This window comes from Carcharhinus amblyrhynchos, chromosome 3 (assembly GCF_965287045.1).
Source record: "Carcharhinus amblyrhynchos chromosome 3, sCarAmb.v2.hapA, whole genome shotgun sequence".
Taxonomy (NCBI): domain Eukaryota; kingdom Metazoa; phylum Chordata; class Chondrichthyes; order Carcharhiniformes; family Carcharhinidae; genus Carcharhinus; species Carcharhinus amblyrhynchos.
In genome coordinates, this window is record NC_137326.1 from 27,881,452 (window position 1) to 27,907,924 (window position 26,473).

Consider the following 26,473-nt stretch of genomic DNA (forward strand, 5'->3'; position numbering starts at 1 on the left):
ATACTAATGTTCTGGTTCTTGTTTCAGCAGTAAGTTCAGACACTGTGTCTGTTGTTGCACTCATTTCAGGATAAGAATATAAGAAATAGGAGCAGGAGTAGGCCATCTAGCCCCTCAAGCCTGCCCCGCCATTCAATAAGATCATGGCTGATCTGAAGTGGCTCAGTTCCACTTTCCCGCTTTCTCCCCATAACCCTTAATCCCCTTGCCTACCAAAAACCTATCTACCTGTGTCTTAAATATATTTAGCGAGGTAGCCTCCACCACATCAACAGGCAGAGAATTCCAGAGATTCACCACCCTTTGAGTGAAGAAGTTCCTCCTCAACTCTGTTCTAAACTGCCGCCCCCCCCTTATCTTGAGGCTGTGCCCTCTAGTCCTGCTGTCCTTTCTGAGCAGGAAGAATCTCTCTACCTCTACCCTATCCATCCCCTTCATCATCTTATATGTCTCTATAAGATCCCCCCTCATCCTTCTAAACTCCAACGAGTATAAGCCCAGTCTATTCAGCCTCTCTTCATAGTTCAACCCCCTCAACTCCAGTATCAGCCTAGTGAACCTCCTCTGCACTCCTTCCAAGGCCAAAGTATCCTTGCGCAAGTGCGGCGACCAAAACCGCACACAGTACTCCAGCTGCGGCCTCACCAGTGCCCTGTACAGTTGCAGTAAGACCTCTCTGCTTTTATATTCAATCCCCCTCGCTATGAAGGCCAGCATCCCATTTGCCTTCCTGATCACCTGCTGCACCTGTAGGCTGGGTTTTTGCGACTCATGCGCAAGGACCCCCAGGTCCCTCTGCACTGTAGTATGCTGCAGCTTTTCACCCTTTAAATAGTAATCCCTCCTACTATTATTCCTGCCAAAGTGGATAACTTCACACTTGCTAACATTGTACTCCATCTGCCAGGTCCTCGCCCACTAGCTTAGCCTATCTAGATCCCTCTGCAGACTTTCCACACCCTCTGCACAATTTGCTTTTCCACTTATCTTTGTGTCATCAGCAATTTTCAACACCCTACGCTCAGCTCCCTCCTCCAGGTCATCTACATAAATGGTAAATAGCACCTGTCCAAGCTCTAAGAAACACAGTGGCCTCTTTGAAACTCTTAAATCAAAAGGTATAAACAACGGAAAACTCTTACACAAAAATAAACACATTTCAGCCTAGAGAATAGAATTCTTAATTTGATTTCTTGAGAATTGAGTAATGTTGTGAAATAGAATATTATTTATCAAACTAGCATGGACTATATTTGTTTTCCAAATTTTGTAACATGTGCTTACACATATATCCTAAGCAGAAGCGTGCCTGAGATTTCGGTTTAGCTATTGTCCAGGAGATGTGAAAGCTTTGCCTATGGAATGACTGGCATTTCTAAACGAAATGAGCTTCAGTTTCAGTTCAATTCCCCTAGGCAGTCGGTGAGATCTGGTCGTAGAGCGAGTTTGAATCCCACTTTCAAATGATATTTGAACTTGTCTTCCCTCATTGATCAGGTTTAATCAGTGCTTGGTCAGGCTGCAGGATGCGATACTGTGTGACAGCAGTGTGTCCATGTTGGACAAAAGGGAAATGAGAGACAAAGCGACCAAGGTCAGTGCCATTCCAGAGTACCTAATTTGCTGGCCGATCAGGGAGCGCAGTGACATCAGCCACAAAAAGGTATATGATTGATCGAGCCACCTGCACTCTCAGCTGAAGCTGTAAGTTAAATGCAGGGGGAGAAAATAGAAACCATAAAGCAAGGGGTGAAGACCACTTAAAGTAGGACTGAATCCAGAAACAGAGAACCGATCCGTTATTTATTACTGATAAACAGAGCTAGATATAGTAGGGCCAAAATCTGTCAGTGGATCACGGCTGAAAGAAGTTAAGTACAATATTGCAGGATAGATTTTGGGATTGCACTGATAACTGAAAATTAATCACTACTGTGCTTATTTATTGTGCATTCCTCATCCTCACTCTTATAAACCATGTTGTGAAACTGAATATTATTTACCAAACTAGCATGGACTATATTTGTTTCCCAAATTTTGTAACATGTTCTTACATATATATCCTAAGCAAAAATGTGCCTGAGATCTGGATTTAGCTATTGTCCAGGAGATGTAAAAGCTTTACCCGTGGGATGACTGACATTTCTAAACGAAATGAGCTTCAGTTTCAGTCTATATTTGTATGCACTGAGTCAAGTGTTCAAGTACATTGGTATACATCATCTCTGCCATCAAATTCATTGAATATGGGTTTTTCACCTGTCATTATCGACCTGTTAAGATAGAAGACTGATATCCTTTGTTAATAATGCTTATTTCCTCATGCAGTTCATAGACCATACAGATTGCTTAGGTCTCATAATAGTCTCTACAGCAGTTTATGCCCTAATAAATCAGATGAGCTTTGCAGCGTTGTTCCCAGTAGCAATGAATCCTTCTGTTGCAATTTCCAGTTCAGAGAGACAAATAATGAAGCAAAGCTGCCCCATCTGGCTATTCAGCGAGAGTGCCATTCTTCAGTTAGTTCAGTCAGTGCACTGCAGGGGAGCAGTTTGTTCAAGCATGACAAAGGTCACCGTGCTAGCAGGAGTGAATCATAGCTCTTAGAGACATGACTGACAGTAACAAATGAAGCTGTTTATGAGCCTTTATCATTGAAATTGCTTTTATTAGTTGTGCTGTCAGTTATTTTTATTTTTGGAAGTGTCTGCTGGCTTCAATTCTTTTTCATTCTTTGTCCAGTTTAAGCAAGATGCATTATCTGTCTTTCATCTATTACGATCTTTTAATGTTCATATTAGTTGATTTAATCTTCATCTTACACACACATAATTGATACCTGTTCTAAGTATGAATAAAATGATTCATTTCATTTGTATTTTTCTCTTTTTGTAAGCTGATATTGTCCACTTTCTCAAAGTAATTAGCAGAATTCTGTCTTTGGGTAATCAATGTGTTGAATTTTGAAGGTACTCTTCAAATAATTTTTATATTTATGACTGATTAAATTATTATGAAATAATTATTAAAAATAATTTTAAATATATATTTTCTAAATTGCAAAATGTGATAAAATTGTACAGTTGCTTTATGGTCAGACATCAATAACAATTTAATCCATGTATCTGCTGCAGAGATTTTATTTGGCTCCTGCTAAAGCCTTTTTGATTCTCATGATTCAGAACACTCTACAATAACTTCACTTTAGTAAAGGTCCTTGCTCCATGCAAACTAATGAACAATGTAGCCACAGAGCTACATTGCTAAAGGCATTCTCTATATCATAAAATTGTAAGATGACATGTTGGCATAGCTGCATTAGTTTTTACAAAGTACCTTGAGGGAGTTGTAACCTAAACAGCCTAGTTTTAAAAGGTTACTTCTTCTGGCCCTGGACATACATTTCTGATGATTTTGTACTTCGTCCAAATGTTAGAAAGGCAGAAATATACTCTTGCTGTGACAGATTTTAAGCTGAAAGTGGCAAGAATTAGTACCATAACATGATAGTTGATATACATGATAAGTTGCCACCCTGGACCATTGCTAAGATTGGATTTCAGTTCCTCAACTCTGGATGTTAGTTTTTTTCAGTGAAAGTTGGTTCAATGCAATCCATACGTCACCCAAGGGATTGAAGACATTTGAGCCGAGTTTTTTTTAGCCAAATTACAAAAGGAAATGAGATGAAAGTTTTGAGTCAAGAAAAAAATATATAAACAAGGAAAGTCTCTGTTCTTCAAACTGTTGAGATATTCCAAATAAGATATTAATTTTGAGTTTTGCAAAAAAGAACATGTTTTCTTGCATCATGATATAATAGAGAATAACATAATACATACTGTCTAGCAAATTACACAATATTTATGGAAATGCATCTTCAGGTTTTATGCAGCAATCCAATTCTTCTTGCAAGGGTTTTCCTTGTTGGAAGGTTTGAGCTGCACTGGGAGAAAGGAGAGAGATGTAATTTGATGGTTGGTGGATATCATTGGAGTGGTGCTTGGTACCAGTAGGAGGCAAGGTTGCTGGTGGAGCAAAGTGATTATATTAGGGAAGGAAAATAATAGAAGCTGTGCGTCTCACACAGCATAAATATATCATGGACAATGTCATTTTGGTGTCTTCCCAAAGCACTTAAGTGTCAGAACAACAAATGATTTAACCATTTTGAAAACATTTGTTAAAATACAAACCATCTTTCAGGTGTAGTCCAACAGTGTAACATACTAAGGCATCAAAATGTGCTGAGTTGCAGAGTGGAAAGATATATAAAGTTTCTACATGTTCCAGTCTGTGGGTGGGACTCCCCCCCGCAAAGAACATTTTCTAGCAGTGGAGGCAGTTCACCATTGTCTGCTTGAATGATCTTATGGTCCCACCGATGTCTACAGCATTTTGCGTGGCTCGCCCATTCTGCCACCGGGGAACCCTCAGTATTGGGGGTTGCCTTCGGCAGGACTGGAAGATCCCACTGACCAGGAGAGCTGGAAAACCCCATCCCTTTTAAAGATTCATATAAAACATGATTTACCTATCTTAGAGAAAAACAAGCCATTTAAATTATGTTTAATTAATCTTGCTTGTAATACATGTGTATTTATGTCTATCATTACTAAGCCTGTGAAATTCACATCCTTAAACCATCATAGAATCATAGAATCTAATCACAGAATCCCTACAGTGCAGAAGGAGACCATTCAGCCTATTGAGTCTGCACCAACCACAATCTCATCCAGGCCTGATTCCTCTAACCCCAGACATTCACCCTGCTAATCCGCTTGATACTACGGTCAATTTAGCATGGCCATTCAATCCAATCTGCACATCTTTGGAGGAAACTGGTGCACCTGGAGGAAACCCATGCAGACACGGGGAGAATGTGCAGACTCCACACAGACAGTGACCTGAGGCAGGAATTGAACCCGGGTCCCTGGCGCTGTGAGACAACAGTGCTAACCACCGTGCCACTGTGTCATTAAAGACAATTTTAGAACTCTGTTCCAAAACTCTGCAGATTCAATTAATACCATATGAAGATTATCAAAACATGAGAATGTGTTCTGTTGCATCAATGAATAACTGATGCGTGTAGATATTCGGTATTTCAGAACTTTTGTCAATGACAATAATGTTTAATGGCAATGTATTTTACAATGGTTGAAAACCACGTAGGCTGTAAATCAGCAGCACCAACCTCTGCACCCAAATTCCCAACATAAGCTTTTGTCAGTTCAACCTCAGCTGCACAAAACCATGAAAAAAAATTACCTCTCATTTTTTAACAGACAAGACCACAGCCATTTATTATGCACAAGAAATATTGAAAATTGTAATAAGTAAACAGTAAATAATCTGAAGTACATTTTTTTACACTCGATGGCATTAAAATGCGTCCTTTATCAATTCAGCGGAAAATCATTTCAGCCTGTAGAAGAAATATCGTTCCCAGATAAATAAGGAGGCAATTATCCTATTGTCATTTTCAGAGGACATTTATGTGCTTATATATTCAAAGAAATCTAAATAGAAAACCTGAACAGCTGTGTCCCCTGAAACCATTTTCAGCACAACAGCTGCAAATCCATTCCTGGATGCAACGCATGTTCTTTCTGCCAATTCAAAGCCAATGTGGCTGGAATATTTCAAGCACTTATTAATTTAGGGGAAAATGTGATGAGAAACAGAGCGTAACACTTTTGAATTCGATTCCACATGAATGATCTGAACAGGGCACAACAATCGGCCTTGTCCCAGGGGCACCGTAATATGTTAATACCCTAAAGTATGTAAATTCTATTTATTGGCAATTTGGAACAGGTTAATTAAAGCATTTATATTTTTTCTCTTGTACCGAGCTGATGATGAAGGTTAATATCAGACCTCTAGAGATTTCTCTTTGCTCATTTGCAGGTGTAACATAGATAATCGTTCACAGTTAATTAGAACTACAGTATTTAGGGAAGTGCCAAGTCCTTCTTGGTTTGATGATTATGTCGGTAGACAAAAATTAAACTTTAACTCACTGAAGACTGTGGAAGAATGTCTACACCGTTTATGTTTAAATAAAAGGGGCTTCAAATTCTGACAGCACTGTTGCACCACCAGAAATTTTATAGAGTAGGATATTTGCCTTTCTCTAGGTGGTGCCCAATATCCTCCCCCATTACTTTCTTTCTTGTTAATTTAAGTGCTATAGCACTTTTTTTAACATGGCCACGCAAGCTCTGTGACTTAAAGGGGCTAATTCATGCTTGGCATGTGTAGGAATTGACCATGTAGCTTAGGGGAACATTACTGTATATTGCTGCATTAGCCACTTTAAATAGAAGTATACAAGCTGTGTAAATAAAACCTGCAATTTATGTTATATTCTAGGTGGTGTGATGATAGTAGTTGCCAAAGATCCATAAATATTTTCATGGAAATGTTTTTAAAAAATCAGTTTTTTTATCTACAGGCAGTTGGTATGTTTGGAGGGAATTCAGCTCAGATGCTGGGAGAGCACAATGATTACTCATTTTAGCCATGTAGTGTTTACTAAGATTGAGTTAATGGACTTTTGTTCAACAAAAGAAAAGGTCCCTTGGGTTTTTCTTATTAAAAGAATGGAAAGTGGGTTTAGGTATGCAGGGTCATATGGTAATGTGGTTAATGGGAGGAGCTGGATGGGCAGCAGAGAGAGAAACAGCTTTCAGTTCTGGCTTGGGTTTGTTTAAAGACAGGTCTGCAAACTGCTCTGAAAATCAAAAGCTTTCTGAAAGCATCAAGACAGTGTATGCTCCTTATTGAAAGTACATTTATGGTTGCTAACAGTATTTAAAGCGGCATTTTAAGTCTGCAAGGAGAATGTGGCTTATTTGGAATGGAAGCAGTGATAAGTTAGAAATTGAAGTTGTTTCCTTTAATTTTTTTTAAACATCGTTCACCTGTTAATGTTTATGCTGTTACTTTTCTTAGAATCATATTAAAACTATGTTATGAATAAATCTTGTTTTGATAAAAGATCCCGAATTTCCTAATGGAATTATTTTAGGAGTGAAACATATTATCCTCCCATTTATGACAAAATAGAAAAGAATTGGGATCTAGTTAGACATCAAAACATACCTTGGATTTCAGCTCCAGGGCCCTAACACTGGAGGCATTTAATCATAAAATGTAGCAGTTAGGCCATTAATAGACCAGGAGTGAATAAAGGATTGGGCAAGGAGGAAAATATCTGGAGGGAGGGGGAGGGTATTGCTGGTGGAATCCATTAGGAGTAATATTGAAACCTGGAACAGCCAGAGGGTATATAAATTCACATTGTTTAGAGAAAAAATAGAGCACTGAACGAAACATCGATCCAGGTTACAAGAATGGAAGCCAGGTGGAAGAAATGAGTGGCATATCTTAGGAGTGGCAAAGTCTTAGGAAATTGGATCTGCCCTCATGTAATGGAGCACCATGGGGCAAGCCAGCGGGAGCCTTGCATTTCTTCTTTTAGGGAAGATAAGCCAAATGAAATGCTACTCATGCACTTAACCTTTCCGCCGGGTGTTAGCGATGGAAAGGTGGTAGGACTGGAGGGTCTTAATGACATTACTGTTACTAGAGAGGCGGTGCTCGACAGACTGGAGGGGCTGATTGTGGACAAGTCCCCAGGACCGGATGGAATGCATCCGAGGGTTCTGAAAGAAATGGCGGAGGTGATAGTGGATGCCTTGGTGGTTATTTTCCAGACGTCGCTGGATTCCGGGGAAGTGCCGGATGATTGGAAAACGGCTAATGTTACGCCGTTGTTTAAGAAGGGTGCCAGGCAAAAGGCGGGGAATTATAGGCCGGTTAGTTTAACGTCTGTGGTAGGTAAAATGTTAGAATCTGTCATTAAGGAGGAAATTGCGAGGCATCTTGAAGGGAATTGCTTGATAGAGCAGACGCAGCACGGTTTCATCAAAGGGAAGTCGTGTCTGACAAATTTACTGGAGTTCTATGAGGATGTGTCTAGGGCGGTGGATAGAGGAGAGCCGGTGGATGTGGTCTTTCTAGATTTTCAGAAGGCGTTTGACAAAGTACCTCACAAGAGGTTATTGCAGAAGGTCGAGGGACACGGAGTTGGGGGTAGGGTGTTAGCGTGGATAGAGGATTGGTTGTCAAATAGGAGGCAGAGAGTGGGGGTCAACGGGTGCTATTCGGATTGGCGGATGGTGACTAGTGGAGTGCCCCAGGGGTCGGTGCTGGGGCCTCAGCTTTTTACCATTTATATAGATGATCTGGAGGAGGGAACCGAGTGTAGGGTGTCGAAATTTGCTGATGACACCAAGATTGGGGGAACGGCAAATTGTGCGGAGGGTGTGGAGAGTCTGCAGAAGGATCTAGATAGGCTGGGCGAATGGGCCAGGAAATGGCAAATGGAATTTAATGTTGGCAAGTGTGAGGTGGTCCACTTTGGTAGGAAGAATGGTAGGAAGGACTATTACTTACGGGGCGAAAAACTGCAGCAGGCGACGGTGCAGAGGGACCTCGGGGTCCTTGTGCATGAGTCGCAAAAACCCAGCTTGCAGGTGCAGCAGGTGGTCAGGAAGGCGAATGGGATGCTGGCCTTCATAGCGAGGGGGATTGAATATAAAAGTAGGGAGGTCTTGCTGCAGCTGTGTAGGGCATTGGTGAGGCCGCAGCTGGAGTACTGTGTGCAGTTTTTGGCGCCGCACCTGCGCAAAGATATTTTGGCCTTGGAGGGAGTGCAGAGGAGGTTTACTAGGCTGATACCAGAGTTGAGGGGGTTGAGCTATGAGGAGAGGCTGAATAAACGGGGCTTGTACTCATTAGAGTTTAGAAGAATGAGGGGAGATCTCATTGAGACGTATAAGATGATGAATGGGATGGATAGGATAGAGGTGGAGAGACTCTTCCCGCTCAAAAAAGACAGTAGGACTAGGGGGCACAGCCTCAAGATAAAAGGGGGGCGGTTTAGAACGGAGTTGAGGAGGAACTTCTTCACTCAAAGGGTGGTGAATCTCTGGAATTCTCTGCCCGTTGAAGTGGTGGAGGCTGCCTCGCTAAATATTTTTAAGACGCGGGTTGATGGGTTTTTGATAAGAGAGGGGATTAAGGGTTATGGGGAGAGGGCGGGAAAGTGGAACTGAGCAGCGACAGATCAGCCATGATCTTATTGAATGGCGGGGCAGGCTCAAAGGGCTAGATGGCCTACTCCTGCTCCTATTTCTTATGTTCTTATGTTCTTAACGGCTGGGAGGATTTGCAACTTTATAATAGGACATTTAGGGCCCTATTTTACCATTTTCATTCTAAGTGCTGGGTGGACTTGAAACTGGGAGTGTTTCAGAGCCGTCTTTTAGACCCATTCTCAGCCCCCAACACCCCTCCCCCCCATTATGCACTCTGCCTGCAAAAATAGCAGTGATTCCGAATTGTGCTGCAGAAGCCTATGGGTGGAGCTTAACGTGCCCGAAATGCTGCAGCTCCGATCGGCACCTCCAACTGCACATGCGCACTAAACGAAAAGAAAAACACTCCCCTGTCACAACACTCCCAGATTTATTAATGCCTCCCCCTGGCCTCCACAGACATTGCCCCAGCCCCAAAACATTAATGACCCCCTTATCCTCCACCCCTCATTATCCAGATCAATCGTGGGCCCCTGCCCCCTTCCCCTCCCACTGATCACATGCAGGGTGGCAGTGGACCCTGATTCCCCCTCATTGGGCAGAGTGGCAGTGAACCCTCTGCACCCCCTGCCCATCCCCTGCCCGTGCTCCCCCCTTCCCTGACCACACACCAATCTGAGTGGAGCCATCTAACCCACGTCCCTCCCCCACCGATCTGAGCAGAGTCATCTGCATCCCCCCCACCCACCTACCACTGATCTGTGTCAGAGAGCCACTGGAAGCTCTGAACTTACCTCCTTAGAAGCTGGAGCGCTTGCATCGGACCTTTGAGGACCATGTCTGTTTCACACTGAATCTGGACAGGTGAACACAGTGGTAAAGGGGAAACTGCCAGTAAAATTGTGCGTGCAGCCTATTAAATCAATTTAAATGCATTCATTTGCACACATTTAAATTGACATTGTGCCCGTTTCGGGCATGGCCCCATGGCAATTTTTGGGCCTTGGTGAAGGAGGAACTGGCACAGAGGTGGGCACTGATTGTGCGACTCACCTCACACCCGAGCTCACCTCATTTCATAGTTTGCCATCCGCTGTCGGATAAGGAGGACACTGAAGCTGTCTAGTCAAAGACAGCCAACTATATTTTGTCCTTTCTTACCAGTGAGAATTAGCATGCAGCCGCGGCAAGACTGCGGTCTTCTTTATGGTGCATGGTACCATTAACTGCATACATGTAGCTTAGTGGACACCGCATGTCAACTCTGCAGTGTGCCACAAGCAAGAGAGATTGAGTTTTCTAACCTCTAGTTGGTGTGCAGCCATAAGCAGTGAACCATGCAGGTCAAATGCCCAGTATCCTGACAGCAGCCCTGGTGTCTTCAATCTGCGGCAGACTGCTGTGCATTCTACATTCAAACAATTGTGTGTGACAAAGGCTATCTGCTAATCATTTGGCTCACAGCCACAGTATGCAAAGCTAAAGCACATGGGCAACATTCATCAATAAAAGGCATACTGCCACACAGAATATAATAAAGCAGGCTATTAGTATGCTGAAATAATGCTTTCCATGCCTGAAGCACTCCGGCACTGGCAGTGCCTTGCACTACTTGGTCAGGTGGGTGTTAGGTGTCAAGATTCATTGTCATCAGCTGCACGTTGAACAACGTCACCATCGTAAAGATATGCCATCAGCCAACTGGCGATCAGTGGAGGTGATGTGGGAATGCCGGCGTTGGACTGGCGTAAACACAGTAAAAAGTCTGACAACACCAGGTTTTAGTCCAACCGATTTATTTGATAATATACATCAAATAAATAGGTTGGACTAAAACCTGGTGTTGTCAGACTTTTTACTGTGATCAGTGGAGGACCAACCTGATCCGGAAGGGAGAAGTCAATCTGCAGAACTGTTGGCTTTTGCTCAGTTTTTTGGTATTTGTGCATAATCAGAATGCCTCTATGAATTAAAAACATAGTTCGCAATATAATTGGGAAGTGCACTATAACTGAAACATTTATTCAAGTTCAGTGGAATTGGGAAGTGGTACAGGTGGGGAAAACATGTAAAGGGGTCATTATGGATTTGAAAGTTTGCTTTAGGCCATTCGGCAGGACAATTTGGAATTATTTGAAAGTCCAATAGTATTATTTGATGGGTGAAGTGTTATGACATTCAGGCCAGTTTGCCAAGAAAATCAGCGGGCACCACAGGCCAACTGCCTGCTGACAGGTCTCTCTAGATCAGTAGGGCAGTAATGAGTGCGATCCTTTCATTGCAAGCCACAGGGGAAGAATTTCATTCATTTCCCTCCCCCCTCCTCCCCCCACAATCAAGTAAGATCATAATGATACTGCAATGAGATCAATGATACAGCACTTCTCATGACACACCTGCTAATGCCCATGTTGGCAGCATGTAGGCAGGAGTTTAGAAAGAGAAACCAAGTTCCTGCTGGGAACAGGAAGGAGTTTCATTCACTGATAACCAGTGTCCAATAATTTCAATGGACCGAGATTCAACTTTTTCAATGAGAAGAACATGCAACATGTACGTTCCACCCATTGGGATTTGGTGTAGAGTGTCTAACTAGAAGTTCTTAAGGGGTCACTGTAGATTCTGGTACCTGACCTTTCACAGACAAGCCCCCAGGACTGCACACCACCTTCTTTCCTGGATCTGCCATGGGACCACCAAACTTCCTAATCCCTCTAATCATTTAGCTACTCCAACAGAACAAATGGCTTACCAATGGAACGAGGTTCAATTGTAGATGTGACTTGTGCCTGCAGCCACTTTCATCAGCAGGGTAGGCGGATTGACCCATTCACCTCCTGTCAATGAAATCCACAATCTCAAAATCAACCCCGTAATTTCAGAGTCCTCCTTTTGTTTGCGTTTCTTTATATTTTGTGCCATCTGGATATGAACTGATCTTTGGATGTTGTAAGCTTAAATGAGACTGTTAAGTTCTGCTGCCATGCAATTTACCATGTCCTCTTACTCAGCAGCCAGCGCCAGGTCCAATGAGCTCATTATAATTTTTTAAGTAGGTTAGACTCTAAAAGATTTAATGGTCTTATTCATTCCCTATTTCAAATCCTACTCTGTTCTCCCACTTGATCTGTTACCATCACAGAAAATCTACCTCAATATGCCTTGACATTATTATGCAGCTTTTTATTATTTGATATTATCAAATATTTGATATTTAAATATTTGATATTATAAAATATTATTAAATATTATTATTTGATTATTGAGATTTAATGATGATATATTTGATTTGATTTATTATTGTCACATGTATTTGTATACAGTGAAAAGTATTGTCTCTTGCGCACTATACAGACAAAGCATACCGTTCATAGAGAAGAAACAAGAGACTGCAGGATGCAGCGTTATAATCATAGCTAGGGTGCAGGAAAAGATCAACTTAATGCAAGATAGGTCCATTCAAAAGACTGATAGCAGCAGGAAGAAGTTGTTCTTGAGTCGGTTGGTACGTGACCTTAGACTTCTGTATTTTTTCCCAACGAAAGAAGGTGGAAGCAGGAACGTCCAGGACACTTGCGGTCCTTAATTATGCTGGCTGCTTTGCTGAGGCAGTGGGAAGTGTAGACAGAGTCAATGGATAGGAGGCTGGTTTGCGCAATGGACTGGGCTATGTTCATGACATATGCCAAATTATCGACTGAATTTTCCCCATGCTTGTGTAAAACACTGGGGATATTTTCTGCATTAAAAGTATTGTATAAATGCAAGTTGTTGTTGATCAAGAAATAGAATTTTTCTGTCAAGCATTTCATTTCCTTCAAGTTGAATTCAAAAATGTTAACACTATATTCGGCTAAATACGCACAACAGTTAGATTCATGTTTCAGAAATTCAACTAAATTATTTTAATGAAAACATTTTAAAAATTGACAAACTTAAAGCATACATCAGAATCAATAGTCGGAAGTCTTCACAAGCCTGTTTGAAGCTACTTTAAATTTAAAATTTTAGCAGAGTTCTGAATTCAAACCAAATGCACTAATTTATACTTTAAAGATTCCAGAGTCCAACATTCACACTTAGAGAAGCGCAGATTGGATGCTGATCCCGTTTGATTGTCCTCTCTGTATCTCCCAATATATATCTGAATCATACAAAAGTAATTTCCATGGTGTTTCACGGACAGTTCCAGATGCAACAAATTTCAGGAGGCCTCAGCTGGTCTTTGTAATATATTGCGTATGGTAGAGAACCGAGCCATATTTACTATTTTATTTTGAGTCTTACGATTCTTGCTACATCAAACATCCAACATGTTTATCATAGAATCCCTACAGTGCAGAAGGAGGCCATTCAGCCCATCAAGTCTGCACTGACCCATTTTTTTAAAATCTTACCCAGGCCCTATCCCCATAGCCGCATGTCTTTACCCTGCTAATCCACCTAACCTACACATCTTTGGACAACTAAGAGGCAATTCAGCATGGCCTATCCTCCTAACCAGCACATCTTTGGACTGTGGGAAGAAACCAGAGGAAATCGATGCAGACATAGGGAGAACGTGCAAACTCCATACTGACAGTCATCCAAGGCTGGAATCAAACCCAGGTCCCTGGTGATGTGAGGCGACAGCGTTAACCATTGTGCTACCGTGAGGAGTCTACGTGAGGAGTCTTGTAGATAAACTCCTTGTATATCGAAATGAATGTATATTGAAAGTGTAAATCAAGGGTCAAGGAGCCTTGCACAATATGCACTAAAATTTCCAATACGCCCACCAGGAATATGAAGTTGGAACGTCAATGCTGTCAAATGTTAAATAGCCACATGTATATTTGCTGCAATGTATCTTTGCTGAGCCAAGTGATTCCATCTTTACTGTAATTCTTTTAGTGTGTGGCACTTCCACTAACTCGGATATGTTAACTTTACTGGTGATACAGTAGGAAGTCTCACAACACCAGGATAAAGTCCAACAGGTTTGTTTGGCATCATAGGTTTCGGAGCACTGCTCCTTCATCAGGTCAGAGAGAAAGGAGTAGCCCTCTGAAAGCTTGTGATACGAAATAAACCTGTTGGACTTTAACCTGGTGTTGTGAAACTTCTTGCTGTGCCTACCCAGGTCCAACACTGGCATCTCCACATTATTGGTGATAAGAAAACAAATCACAATCCAATGTTAAAAAATTACACCCCCACAGTTGCAGTAAAAACTACAGAGACCAGTTAAAGCCTTTGCAATTTAAGGCCAGTACAGTGGCACAGTGGTTATCACTGCAGCATCACAATGCCAGGGAGCGGGGTTTAATTCTGGCCTTGGGTCACTGTGTAGAGTTTGCACATTCTCCCCATGTCTGCATGGGTTTCCTCTAGGTGCTTCAGTTTCCTTCCACAGTCCAAAGATGTGCAGGTTAGGTGGATTGTCCATGCTAAACTGCCCCTTTGTGTCCAAAGCTGTGTAGTTTAGATGGATTAGCAGGGTGAGGCCAGGGTAGAATGCTCTTTCAGAAAGTTGCTGCAGACTCGATGGGCTGAATAGCCGCCTTCTACACTATAGGGGTTCTATGGCAATTGTTAATAGAATTTATATGGGTTATAATTTTCTTCTGTTACTATTGCATAGATTTCGAGCAAGGTAATATGGAAGGCACATATAATGTTGGCTGTTGTTTCAAAAGGAATGGAATATAAAAATGCTAAAACTGTACAAGGCATTAATTAGAGCACATCTGGAATATTGTAACAATTTTGGTCCACTTATCTAAAAAAAGATATATTGACATTGGAGGCAGTGTAGGGAAGGTTCACTAGGTTTATCCCGGGAATGGATGGATTTTCTTATGAGGAGAGGTTGAGTAAGTTTTGATTTGATTTGATTTGATTTATTATTGTCACATGTATTAGTATACAATGAAAAATATTGTTTCTTGTGCACTATACAGACAAAGCACACCATTCATAGAAAGGAAACAAGAGAGTGCTGAATGTAGTGTTACAGTCATGGTAGGATGTAGAGAAAGATCAACTCAGTGCAAGGTAGGTCCATTCAAAACTCTGACAGCAGCAGGGAAGAAGCTGTTCTTGAGTCAGTTGGCACGTGACCTCAGACTTCTGTATCTTATTCCCGACTGAAGAAAATGAAAGAGAGAATGTTGGCCCTTTACTCACTGGAGTTTAGAAGATTGTGAGGCAACCTTATTGCAATATATAGGAATCTCAAGAGCCTTGGCAGGATAAATGCTGAGAGATTGTTTCCCCTCTGGGGTCATGCAGGACCAGAGGGTATAATCTCAGAATGAGAGGTTGCCCAGTTAAGATGAAGATGAGGAGGAATTTCTTCTCTCAGATGGTAATCAATCTGTGGAATTCTTTATCTCAGAGGGCTGTAGATGCTCATTAATTCATTAAGTATGTTCAAGGCTGAGGCAGACAGATATTTTAGTCAGTAAGGGAATCGAGGGTTATGGCGATAAGGCAGGAAAGTGGAGGATTATCGCATCAGATGATAAAGCCCTTGATGGTGTAATCTTCAAATAAATATAAATATTATTTACATTGTTGTATCTCAATCAACAGAGCTTCATCTCTCTGAGAAACCTCCCCACTGCCTCTCTTTTCTGCCCAAAACATGGAGGCATCCACAATCAGCACAGCTGTTTTTGCCATTGTTTGCAGGTGTGAATATTTTTTACTTTGTTCCCAGTAAGCAACACCCTGGGGCCCCCTGCCCCCTTTGTAACTAAACCACCCAAGCTTGTTGTCGGCACAGAACAGATCACTTGCTTTACTACCCCATTTACTTTGAATTAAAAACACAGTTCCAAAACATAATTATTCCATCAAACCTTGAACTCATAACATTTAATTAAACTTAAAAGATACAAAAGTCTAATGAGATATTATTTTCTATTTTTCAGGTACGCATATTTGCCTATCTAATCGGACGCGAGGCAGTATTTTCTGAAAATCTGAAGTGGATGGCCTGTGCAAATAAAGGTTTGTCTTTTGCACTGAAATTGCAATCAAATGATTCAGGCTTGCTAAAGTCAGGATAAGCAATAATGGAAAAAAAAGAGCTGATTTCATAATAAGAGTCTTGTGTTGTTGTGTGAGGCACCTTGAAGCTGTGCATGGCAATAATATCTTTGCTTTTTACTGAGTGAGGAATTGGAGAAGAGTGATTTAAAAACTTGGATACTGTTGTGACAAATTGTGCAGAGTGCCGAATAAACTGTGTTTTAGCTTTATGCAAATAAAGCTGATGATAATTCCTACCATATCTGCTAATATTTTACAGCCAGAAATGAGTAGAAATCACTAAAAGAAAGATTACATTAGATCCAGGCCATTATGCATGAATGTGCTGTTCCTTAGCAAAATCCATTTGGGTTTGCTCTTTTGTGGTAAATGATTTCTTGTACATTTTTATTATATTTCCTTCTTGATAGGATTTATTTTTGATCATATCAGGCAAGACTTGTTATTTCTCCGTGTAGCTCAGCATACAATAATTGTAGAACTCAAAATGTAGGGTCGAACACCTTGGTGCACAGCCCCTGTTATATTGATATGCATCATCACCCATTTCCCTTCACTTTCGGCAAGGACACAAGAAGGCTGCTCATGGTTCTGCTCACTTACCCTGCTATAATGTGTTCTGAACTGCCTGTGGCTAGGCTCATTATGACTCTGAATTTAATGTTAATTCAAGATCCTTTCCTAATGTGACCAAAACACAGAAAGCGATGCAGGAAAAATGCTTTTGTCTGTAATGGAAAAAAAAACAGTTTTGTTCCTCCGAAGTAATCTTCCCTTTCAGACAGAGCCCCCCTTATTTTCTACTCATACCATTTCATTCTCCAGCAGCTAATGGTTTGAAGGAGGCATCGTGACCAAACCACGAAAAAGGCAACCTGTAACCCTTAAGCAGCTGCTGCTTGACCGGACGTTGAATGCTGCAATTTGTCATCCAGTGGCAGTACCAATAAAATATTCCAATAAGATAAACTTGCATTTTCATGCAGACCAGCATGTGTCTTTGCACTAGGACCTCATTATCTGCCCAACAGTCACACTAAAATATGATAGTACAAAAGGATATTATGATAAAATTATATCCACGTGGACATGATACAGGTGTTTGACTGAAGTTATAATAGAATGCTTGTTCAATCTCTCTCTCTGTAGAAATTTTTATTTCCAAAAAAGAAAGGTTCTAGGATATATTAGTGGGTGATTTTGAGCCTGCAATCTCCATCTATGGAATCAAGGCAACATTCGGAAAGCTGATTTGCATGGCGAGTTTCTGAGTTCTGATGTTACCAACCCCTTGCTGGTGGAGTGGTATGAAACATGTTGTGAGACATGTCATTTTAATACATTAGCATGTCATTAGCCAGCACTGTCTCTGGGACTTCTCCCGTCCACCACAGGATACTCACCAGGCGCCTGCGAGACATCACACCAGCAACATGTACAACAGCTGTATATAAGCATGAGCTCGGCACCTTCACCTCCAAGGGGCATTCAGAGGTGGGCATCAGACAGCCAGTGCCCTTCACAGTATGTATTGCTCTGGGAAAACACATGGGAGAGTACAGATCAGTGAAACTTGGGGCTGGGGGTGGGAGTCTCAGGAGAGCTCCAAATTTCAGGGGCAAGAGGCTTGGACAGATCATTTGCAGACCTTACCTTCCCTTCATGTCGGGGCACTCCTTGCTTTAATGGGGTTGTGAAGGCCAGTATGCAGGCAGCAGTGACCAGGGCCTGACTGGGCTGACGTGCTAGGTTGGCCTCATAGTGTCTTGCTTCAGGGACGAGCAGGACTAGGGAGTGACCAGCTCCCCCACCATGGGGACAGACATCTCACTCGTTATATGGTGCCAGCAGCATGCTCCCATGCTGTTGCCAAGTGTCATGGGCAAAGTGCTGAAGTTATTGGCTGGACTCTGTGGGAGGATGATGATGACTTGCATTGAGGACAAAGCGATGCTCCTCCATCAAGTGGACCTACCATAGGGTTCAAAAACATGTGTCAGCTACTACAGACCCACATCAGGGGTCAGGATGTTCACATCCATCTTACAGTTGAGGTGGGCAGCCTGGCAGCAGCTCGACATTCCTTGGTCTCGGAATCACTGGAGAACACTGTTAGACATAAGAAGGATGCATTTTGATGGCGAGAGGTAAGGGGGTTCACACTTCTTTGAATGAGGGTTGGGGGATGGGATCTGGGGTGAGGTTGGGATGGCCAGCGACAGCGCCTCGTTCCTGCATCACTGGTGTGGGAGGGACACAGCTTTGCCATTCTCACACTCCACAGGGATGAGGCCTGGTTGAGCACAGTGGTTCCTCGAGCTCTGTGGCAAGAATAGTCAGGGTGGAGGCTCTGTGGGTCAACAAAGTGACATTTAATGCAAAACATTCAATATAATGGTGAGCCATCTACCCTTGTGCCTATATTCACTGGTGCCTACTAAGTGGTTATGGTTTCTTAATCTTCCTCACCCTCCAACTATGTCTAGGTGGGATTCACAGCTGAGGTTGAGACAGCATGCTGATTTCCACACCCTTTTGTCTGGGATGACCTTAGTGGGAGTCCATTGGGGAACCAGGACGTTGAGGGTCCAAGCCTGTTTGACTGCTTCTCTCCTCGGTGTCGGGATGGAGGTGTGTTTCTCAGAGGGAGGAGGGCTGTCAGATTGGCTGGAGATGCCCAAGCTCCCCTGGTTGGAGGGCACCGGTCTGTACACTTGTCGATCCTCTTTGTGTTCCCGGGGAGCCCCTGTGCTCTGGAGGGGTAGCTGGAATGAGATCCAGAAACATCTGGCACTGATATTTATGGATTCTCACCAGTGCCAGCACCATGCAGTCAAAGCTCTGCAAAATGGAGCTCCCCACTGAGCCATGGTGCAGACATCTTTTGTCATGGAAGATGCCACGCACGTCCTGCACCAAGGTCTCTACTGCAGACACCACCCTCACAGTGTTGGCCTTGTTGCCCTGCACCACCTGTTCAGATAGAAGGTGATGGGATTTCTCAAATTGGCCTTGCGCTCCGAGGAGGGCACCCATTATCCCTTCCAGATACTTTGCAGTTCCAGCACCCGGGGGCACATCATCAGCACGGGGCCCAGCAGAGTCCTGGGCTTCAACATCCCTCTGAGTGCTGGTTCCCTGGGATGTCCCTGCCTGCAGCTGCAGTGGATCTTCAGCTGTGAGGTGCTCACCAGTGAGTGATCCAGAAGCCTGTCTACTTCTGGACCCAGCAAGGTGTGAGTGTCTGCGCTGGTGCCAGGTGCGGGTGACCGCTGCAATGCTCCTTCACTGGTTGGGTGGGAGAAGTCCCCCTCTGAACTGCTGGAGTCCATTGGATCTAGGGGCTGTGAAGGTGGTCCAGCCTGTTCTGCCTGCAAGAGAAGGGTCATTACAGGAGATATGGAGAGATAATTACTCACTTGAGACTTGAGAAATGACAGCATATGTGTTGAGGATTCTCACGTTTAACTGCTGCCCCCACATCACCAGCAGCAAGTGTACACTCTTCCCCCTTCCGAGCCAGCGTGAGAGCTTGCTACTCAAAACGTGTGAGGGTTCTCAGCTTGGGCATGACTCTGGCTGGCTGTGCCCACTGACACCTATTATGGTTGCGTTTGATAGGGCGAGTGTCGGTGGGAATGTTGATATTTAAGATAGTGATGAGGTGTGGTAGGCATGGAGCTTGGGTAGGAGTTGGAGAGTGAGGAGCATAGCAGTTATTGGGGGAACATGGTGATTGTGGGAGGGAGGGGGAATCCAGTGCCAGGTGTTGGCAAAGGCCAAGGTAACTGAGTGAGAGAAAGGGCTGGGGGTGCGAGGGGGTCCAATGAGAGACGATGATTGGTTCACTTATTCTGGCTGAGTGAAGGAGATCATTCATCTTCTTCCAACACTGCTGCCCTGACCTCTTCTACAGTGTGCTTACACTGACCAGGGCTGCCACTGCATCCCAGCTAGGGATGGTGAACCTGCTGGAAAGCGTCTCGTGGAATGGGGGTAGAGTGCAGCCCACCTCTGCTCAACTCCATCCAGCCCCTCTCTGAGAAGTGTGGCACTGTCTTCGTGCCTGCAGTTCCCACCAGTCGTTGTGGAACAAGTGCTGAGGAGCCAATTATATGCAGCTCCCCAGTGCTTGTAGCAATGAATTCATTGCAGAGCAGGTGAATCAGAAGGAACAGGAGTGGCATGATACATGTAGGCATAAAGATTATTATTAAATTTGGCCCAAAACCATGCCAGAACCGTTGGCAGGAATCACTCTGTTTTTCACACAAGGACAAAAACTCTGCAATTTTTTGGCAAGATTTTGCCCATTATTTCCAAAGTTTCACTTGGTTTACCCAGGAGAGGAATGGAGAAACTTTGTAGAATCTTCCTTCAATTACATTAAATGGTGAGGGTAAATTCATGGTAAAATGGATTTTATACAAACTATGAAAATAATAGACCTGCTGGCATAATGGTCTCTTCTCATTGTGTTTCTTTTATGGTTTACTTAAAGAATAGGTCAGTGAATCATGCACTAATCAACACGAACGACACAAGAAACTCATGCATAGAATAACCAAGCAACAAATTTATCGTGCATTATCTGTCACACTGAATATCCCTGTTACAATGTTTTTAACAGTAAAGTGGTTAAATTGATGAATTATCCCAGTGCATGACTTTAATTTACTCCAAGCTAACTGTACAGATAAAACTGCTGTGATTGTCTTCACCCTGAAAATGCTTTCTGTAATGATAAGTCCCAATACACAAATCACCGACAAACCTCAGGTCTTGCATTACATTGACTTGTGGGTTAATTATGTTTGGGCAGACTATGTAAGTGCCAAAATAAAGTTAATCTTACAGACATAAAACCTGTTTCTTAGATGAAAGCCTACCATCATACTCAAATACAATATCGCCAACATGATTTATGCAGCACTAGATCTGATTAGGGAACAAGACAAGTTGAAAGTAAAACTGCACTTTCCGTTTTAGTTTGTGAGTTTGTTTTAGTTTCTATATTTTCTATCAAAGGGCCTGAAATTGATCACACAATGTTCTGCAAAATCTAAAAGCAGTATGGGTTGATCAGTCACTGGAATGAGCCATTGCTCTTCAGATTATGAAATCAACAGACCTCAATTCTGATGAGTGACAAAGAGCAGTGGATGCAGTAGATCAGCAATACCCAATAGATGAAAGATGTTATCATTTCTGATTTTTGACATTGGATTATATATTATGGAGTTCCGTGGAACCCGGAAAAGGTTGGGGCTTGCAGCAGTATATTTCCTGATTGTGCTCTGCAGCTGAGTTTGCATTATGATTATCAGAAATCAGGGAGGGATTCTATGGAGCCCACAAGAGCAGGAAATGCTGTGTGGATTTAAGTAGGTGGGATGCAAAATCTCAATTTTCCAACAATGGGTTGAGATGCAGAGATAAAGTCAGCAGTGTGTTAGTGGTGTGTCAAGCCTCACGCCAGCCTGCAGTGTGTTCAGATTTGTAATACCATGAATGCTCATTAGCAGTGAACCTTTTATTAACTATATCTGACCTTCAAGATAAATTTGCAGCATTCACAAGACTCTTCTGGCACTCAGTTCACCTATTTTTTGTAAAGGTGCCGTGTGCCAGAAAGTCAGCGGTTTTCCTTGTTCCGTTCTACAGAACAATAGAGTGTAGTCAGGAGGATGGTAGTTTGCACAGAGGCTCAGAACCAGCAAGGGTGAGTTAGTGGTCAAGGAGTGAGGATTAGGGGCATGGAAGAATGAAGTGGAAAGTGCTTGGAGATCTGGGTGCGATGGAGGGGCAGGGGGGTGTTGGGAACTGTCAGTCAAGGTAAGAAAATGAGGAGTCTGTAGGGTAGTGTCATTACTGTCCAAATGTCTGTCCATCTCAGGTGCTGGCTGGCAGATTCCTTCTCATTCACCTACACCATTCCAATTATCCTCAGTGAGAGTGATAGACACTAACACTGGACACTAACATGAATATGCAGTTAGTAAAGAATGAACAAGAGAAAAAACAACGTGATTTCTTCCATAATAATGGAAATGCCCTAACTCTGTTGTACCATGAATGAGTGCCAACCATGAAGTGTTCCAGCACAGTTAGCTCTCTGACTAAGCTAGTCTCACCAAATAACAATGATGCACAGATGACTAAAGTGAAACCAATGACGTGAAATACTTACAAATGAAATTTAATTTTCAAACACCTTTGTGCTCTCAAGTCTTATGTTAATGGAGTTGGTCAGGAAAGCTTTGGCTGTGATTCAGAGCCTCGCTGTTTCTCCAGGAGGCTCTTTTATAACCTCCCCATACCTACTGCATTGTCAGCTTCCTACTCCATGTGATCTTGTGTGCCTCCCATGCAACACCACTAGTGATTTAAATTTCAACTGTAATCACTTGGGAAATAGGAAAACGCAACTTAGCGCAAGTGATGCACATTTCCGGTTATCCCACTGGGAACATCAAACTTGATGAAATTTCCCCCAACTCCCCACCTCTGCTGCATCATTGCCAACATTCCATCCAATAAGCTACATAGAGAAGCCATGCTTCTCCCAGCAGCACACCCAAGAAGCATTGTTTCTAAGTCCAAGTGCCCAGTTGGGGCATCAAGGTCAAGTCAAAGTTAATTTATTAGTCAGAAGTAAGGCTTACATTAACACTGCAATGAAGTTCCTGTGAAATTCCCCTAGTTGCCACAGTCCGGCACCAGCTCTGATATGTTGAATTTGTTTAAAACCATAAAGCATCAGAGATTGAGATATAAACACACTGAGGTGGAATTCCTCTTCAATTAAATTGTACAAATGTTTTGCTGACATTTGCACTCAAAATGTTTGGACGCAAGGAATAATGGACACTGAGGGAACAGGTGGTGGGGGAGGGGGTGTTAAATTTTTAAAATTTATTCATTCATAGGATGTGGGCATCAACAGAAAGGCTAGCATTTATTGACTGTCCCTAGTGCCTTTGGAAAGTGAGGTACCTTTGTGAGCCATTGCAATCCATATGATCAATGTCTATTTCACTCACCCAAAGGGATATGGGTTAGGCAGTCTTAGAATTTTGATCCAGCAACAAAGAAGAAATAGTGATATAATTCCAAGTTGATATGGTGCATAACTTGGATGGAACTCACAGGAGATGGAGTTTTTAAAAATCTGCTGCCTTTGACTTTTTAGATTAGGTTTATTTGGTGCCAGTGAAGGGGATCTTGAAGATGTTATAGATGGCAGCCATTTACGCCAGTGGCTGAGGGAGAGAATGTTTTATGTGATGGATGATGTTCCAGTCAAATGGGTTGCTTTGTCCTGGATAGTATCGAGCTTCCTGGGTGTTATTGGAGCCACATTATCCAGGCAAGCAGGCAATATTCCGTTCCATGCCTAACTTGTGTCACATGGATGATAGAAAGGATTCAAGGATTCAGCGGATGAGTCATTTTTCACAGAATATCTGACCTATGGTAATATCCACAGTATTTGTTACAGTTATGTTTCTGGTCAAGGATGACCCTTTGGAGGGTGAGAGTTTGAATGATGGTAATGCCATTGAATTTCAGAGGGAGGTGGTTAGGCTCTTTCTTGTTGAAGATGGTCATTGTGTAGCACTTGTATGGCACAAATGTTACTTGCTGTTTATCAGCTGAAGCCTATGAATTGTCCAAGTCTTGCTTGGATGTGGACATGGACTGCTGCAATTTCGGTGAAATAGTGAATGGAACTGAATATTGTGCGAATGCCACTGAACATCCTCACTTCCAGCCTTATGGTGGAGGGATGATGATTGATGAAACAGCTTAAAATGACTGAGCCTAGGACATTACCTAGACAAATCCTTGCAGCAATGTTCTAAGGTTAAGGGTTGCGATGATTGCCCTTCAACAACCATGATCATCATCCTTTGTTCTAGGTGTGACTCCTGTCAACTCATTGACTTCAGTTTTGCTAGGGCTGTTTAGTTCCAAATGCTGCCATGATGCCAAAAGCATTCATTTTCATCTCACCTCTTGAATTCAGCTCTTTTGGTCCCTTTAAACCAAAGCTATAATGAGATGTGGTTATGGTGGAACCCAAACTGAGCATCAATGAGCAGATCATTGCTAAGTAAATGCAACTTAATAACATTGTTGGTGACCTCTCCCATCAATTTGCTGATGATGAAGAATAGAGAGATTTGGATTTTTCTGTTTTTGGTGGTTAGGACACACCTCAGCAATTTTCTATTTGTTGAGTCGATGCCAGTTTTGTAGCTGTACTGGAACAGCTTGGCTAGAGGTGTGGATGGTTCAAGGACACATATCTTTAGCGCCAGAGCCAGGCTATCATTGGGGGCCATAGCCTTTAATGTATCCTTTAATGCACTTAGCAATGAACACACTCTTCAACACATGCTACTGAGCAACTTAATGAATTCCAGAAATTACAAATTGCTTCTACAATCTCAACTAGAGGCAATAGAAATAAACCAATTGGTTGATGCTGCTTTTAAATAATGGGTGTTCATTTCTGCTGCTGAATGTGTGGGCATTCAGGGGTGAACTCAGGTGGGATGGTGGGAAGGGCTATGCTTGTCTCCTACCTAGCCATCACTGGAATTTTATCAACAGCAGGGGAAGTGTCAGGCAGTCCATCCATTCATTGGCCAACTGAGGCCCTTAGTTGGCCAATTAATGGCAACTTACGGACCGCTTCCTATTACCATTTGTATTTGACTAGTGGTGGAGAGATGCGGAGTGTGGGGGAGGCATGCAATGTAATAAGGTTGCTACCTATACCTTGATGGCCTGGTTGTGGGCTTGGGCATGTGGCCCTTCTTGTTTGGGTTCCCCTGGCTGAATGAACAGTCCCCCAGTAGAAAGTGTCACCTACTCTTGTTTAGAACTACCCTCCACCGCCTCCAAAGTATACCTGACTGTCCCTGGCAACACCAGCCTTTTAGCTTTTGTGTTAACTTCCAGCATTGTTCCTGATTGGTTCAGCCTGTAAACCCAGTGTTGGCTGCTGCCCTCGGTGGTGCTTTGGGATTGAAGGGCTGCAGGGCATCTGATTAACCAGCAGCTCTCGGAAGTGGGACACCCTCCCACAGAAGCAAAAGCCACAACCTTTGGCAACTAATTGCCTGATGACCATGCAATCAAGTCGTGACTTCAACTTATCATGGGGTAAACCAGCCCCCAACCTTTCAGCCAGTGGATGGGGCATCTGCATTAATTACCAGCTATTGTTATGAAAAAAGATAAAGGAATAGGACTGGAGGAATAGAAGAGGCATAAGTGAAAGAGAACAGAAGTGAAAGAGGGGAGAGACACAGGTGAAGGAGAAAGCAAGTGAAGAAGAAAACAAATAGATGTGAGTGAAACAAACCAAAGCAAAAGAGAAAGCAAAAATAAAATTAAGTAAAAGAAAGATAGCTATGAAGAAAACTAAAAAGGTACCAAAAGAACAAAGGTCTTATCATATTTATGTTAACACCAGAATTTTCTATTGTGCCTAGTGTGAAAAAAAATGAGAACCTAGTGTTCGAACACACTGCTTAGCAGTAATAATGAAGATTGATTTCCATTTTAGGCACTACTCTAACTCTGATTATGCACCAAACAAAAAATTCTGTTCGCTAGTATCGAGTACATTTATAGTAGCATTAACATCAGGCTATTTATTTTTGTATATGCCTGCCAACCAACTTGCTTGGCACTACAAAATTCAGTGTTAAAGATCAATTATAAGTGTAAAATTATACTAAAAGCTAATGTGAGTTCCAGATGACTACCTTCACTGCCGTTTAGACAGAGATTGTCTGGTCCAAAGCACATTGCACTCACAGAGGTCAACAGCCCTAACATCAGTGTTCTCACAATGATTTTCTCCATGAATGCTTCTTACCGACGGTTGCAGTTTTTTAGTGTTTCTACACGGCAGATTTTAGAACGAAGAAAGGTGAAACGAAAGTGAAAAATGATTAAAGTTGTTTCAATTGCAAAACTACAAAATTTCCCATCTTAAAATCATTTTTTACAAATATGTAACAATATATTATTTAATGCAGTGCTTTCTCTGAAGACCAAGATTACATTTATTCAATGCTAAATTCAGTATATAAATTTACCAATAATTTTCGTTAATCTCTGTGGTAATATTCTTGTGGTATCTAATTGTAACAGAAATAAGGTATGTGGTTTCTATTTGCTTGAGGATCTTAGTGGGGTTTATTTACAGCTAAATCAGTACAAGCACTAGAGCAATCTCCAGACACATCCTGCTGTCTAGACCCAATGGTACAACAATGCAGAGAGAGAATATGGCTCCTGGTTAC

The 26,473-nt window shown here is 42.4% G+C and overlaps 1 protein-coding gene across 2 annotated transcripts in view; it reads left to right on the plus strand.

Moving 5' to 3' along the window:
* cacna2d3a (calcium channel, voltage-dependent, alpha 2/delta subunit 3a) overlaps nucleotides 1–26,473 on the plus strand; it is a 776,701-nt gene that overhangs the window by 467,108 nt on the left and 283,120 nt on the right. For both annotated transcript variants that reach the window (XM_080182611.1, XM_080182617.1), the window contains exon 12: nucleotides 16,028–16,106. In XM_080182611.1, the coding sequence (XP_080038737.1) occupies nucleotides 16,028–16,106 (79 nt within the window). The remainder of the gene's footprint in view (nucleotides 1–16,027; nucleotides 16,107–26,473) is intronic.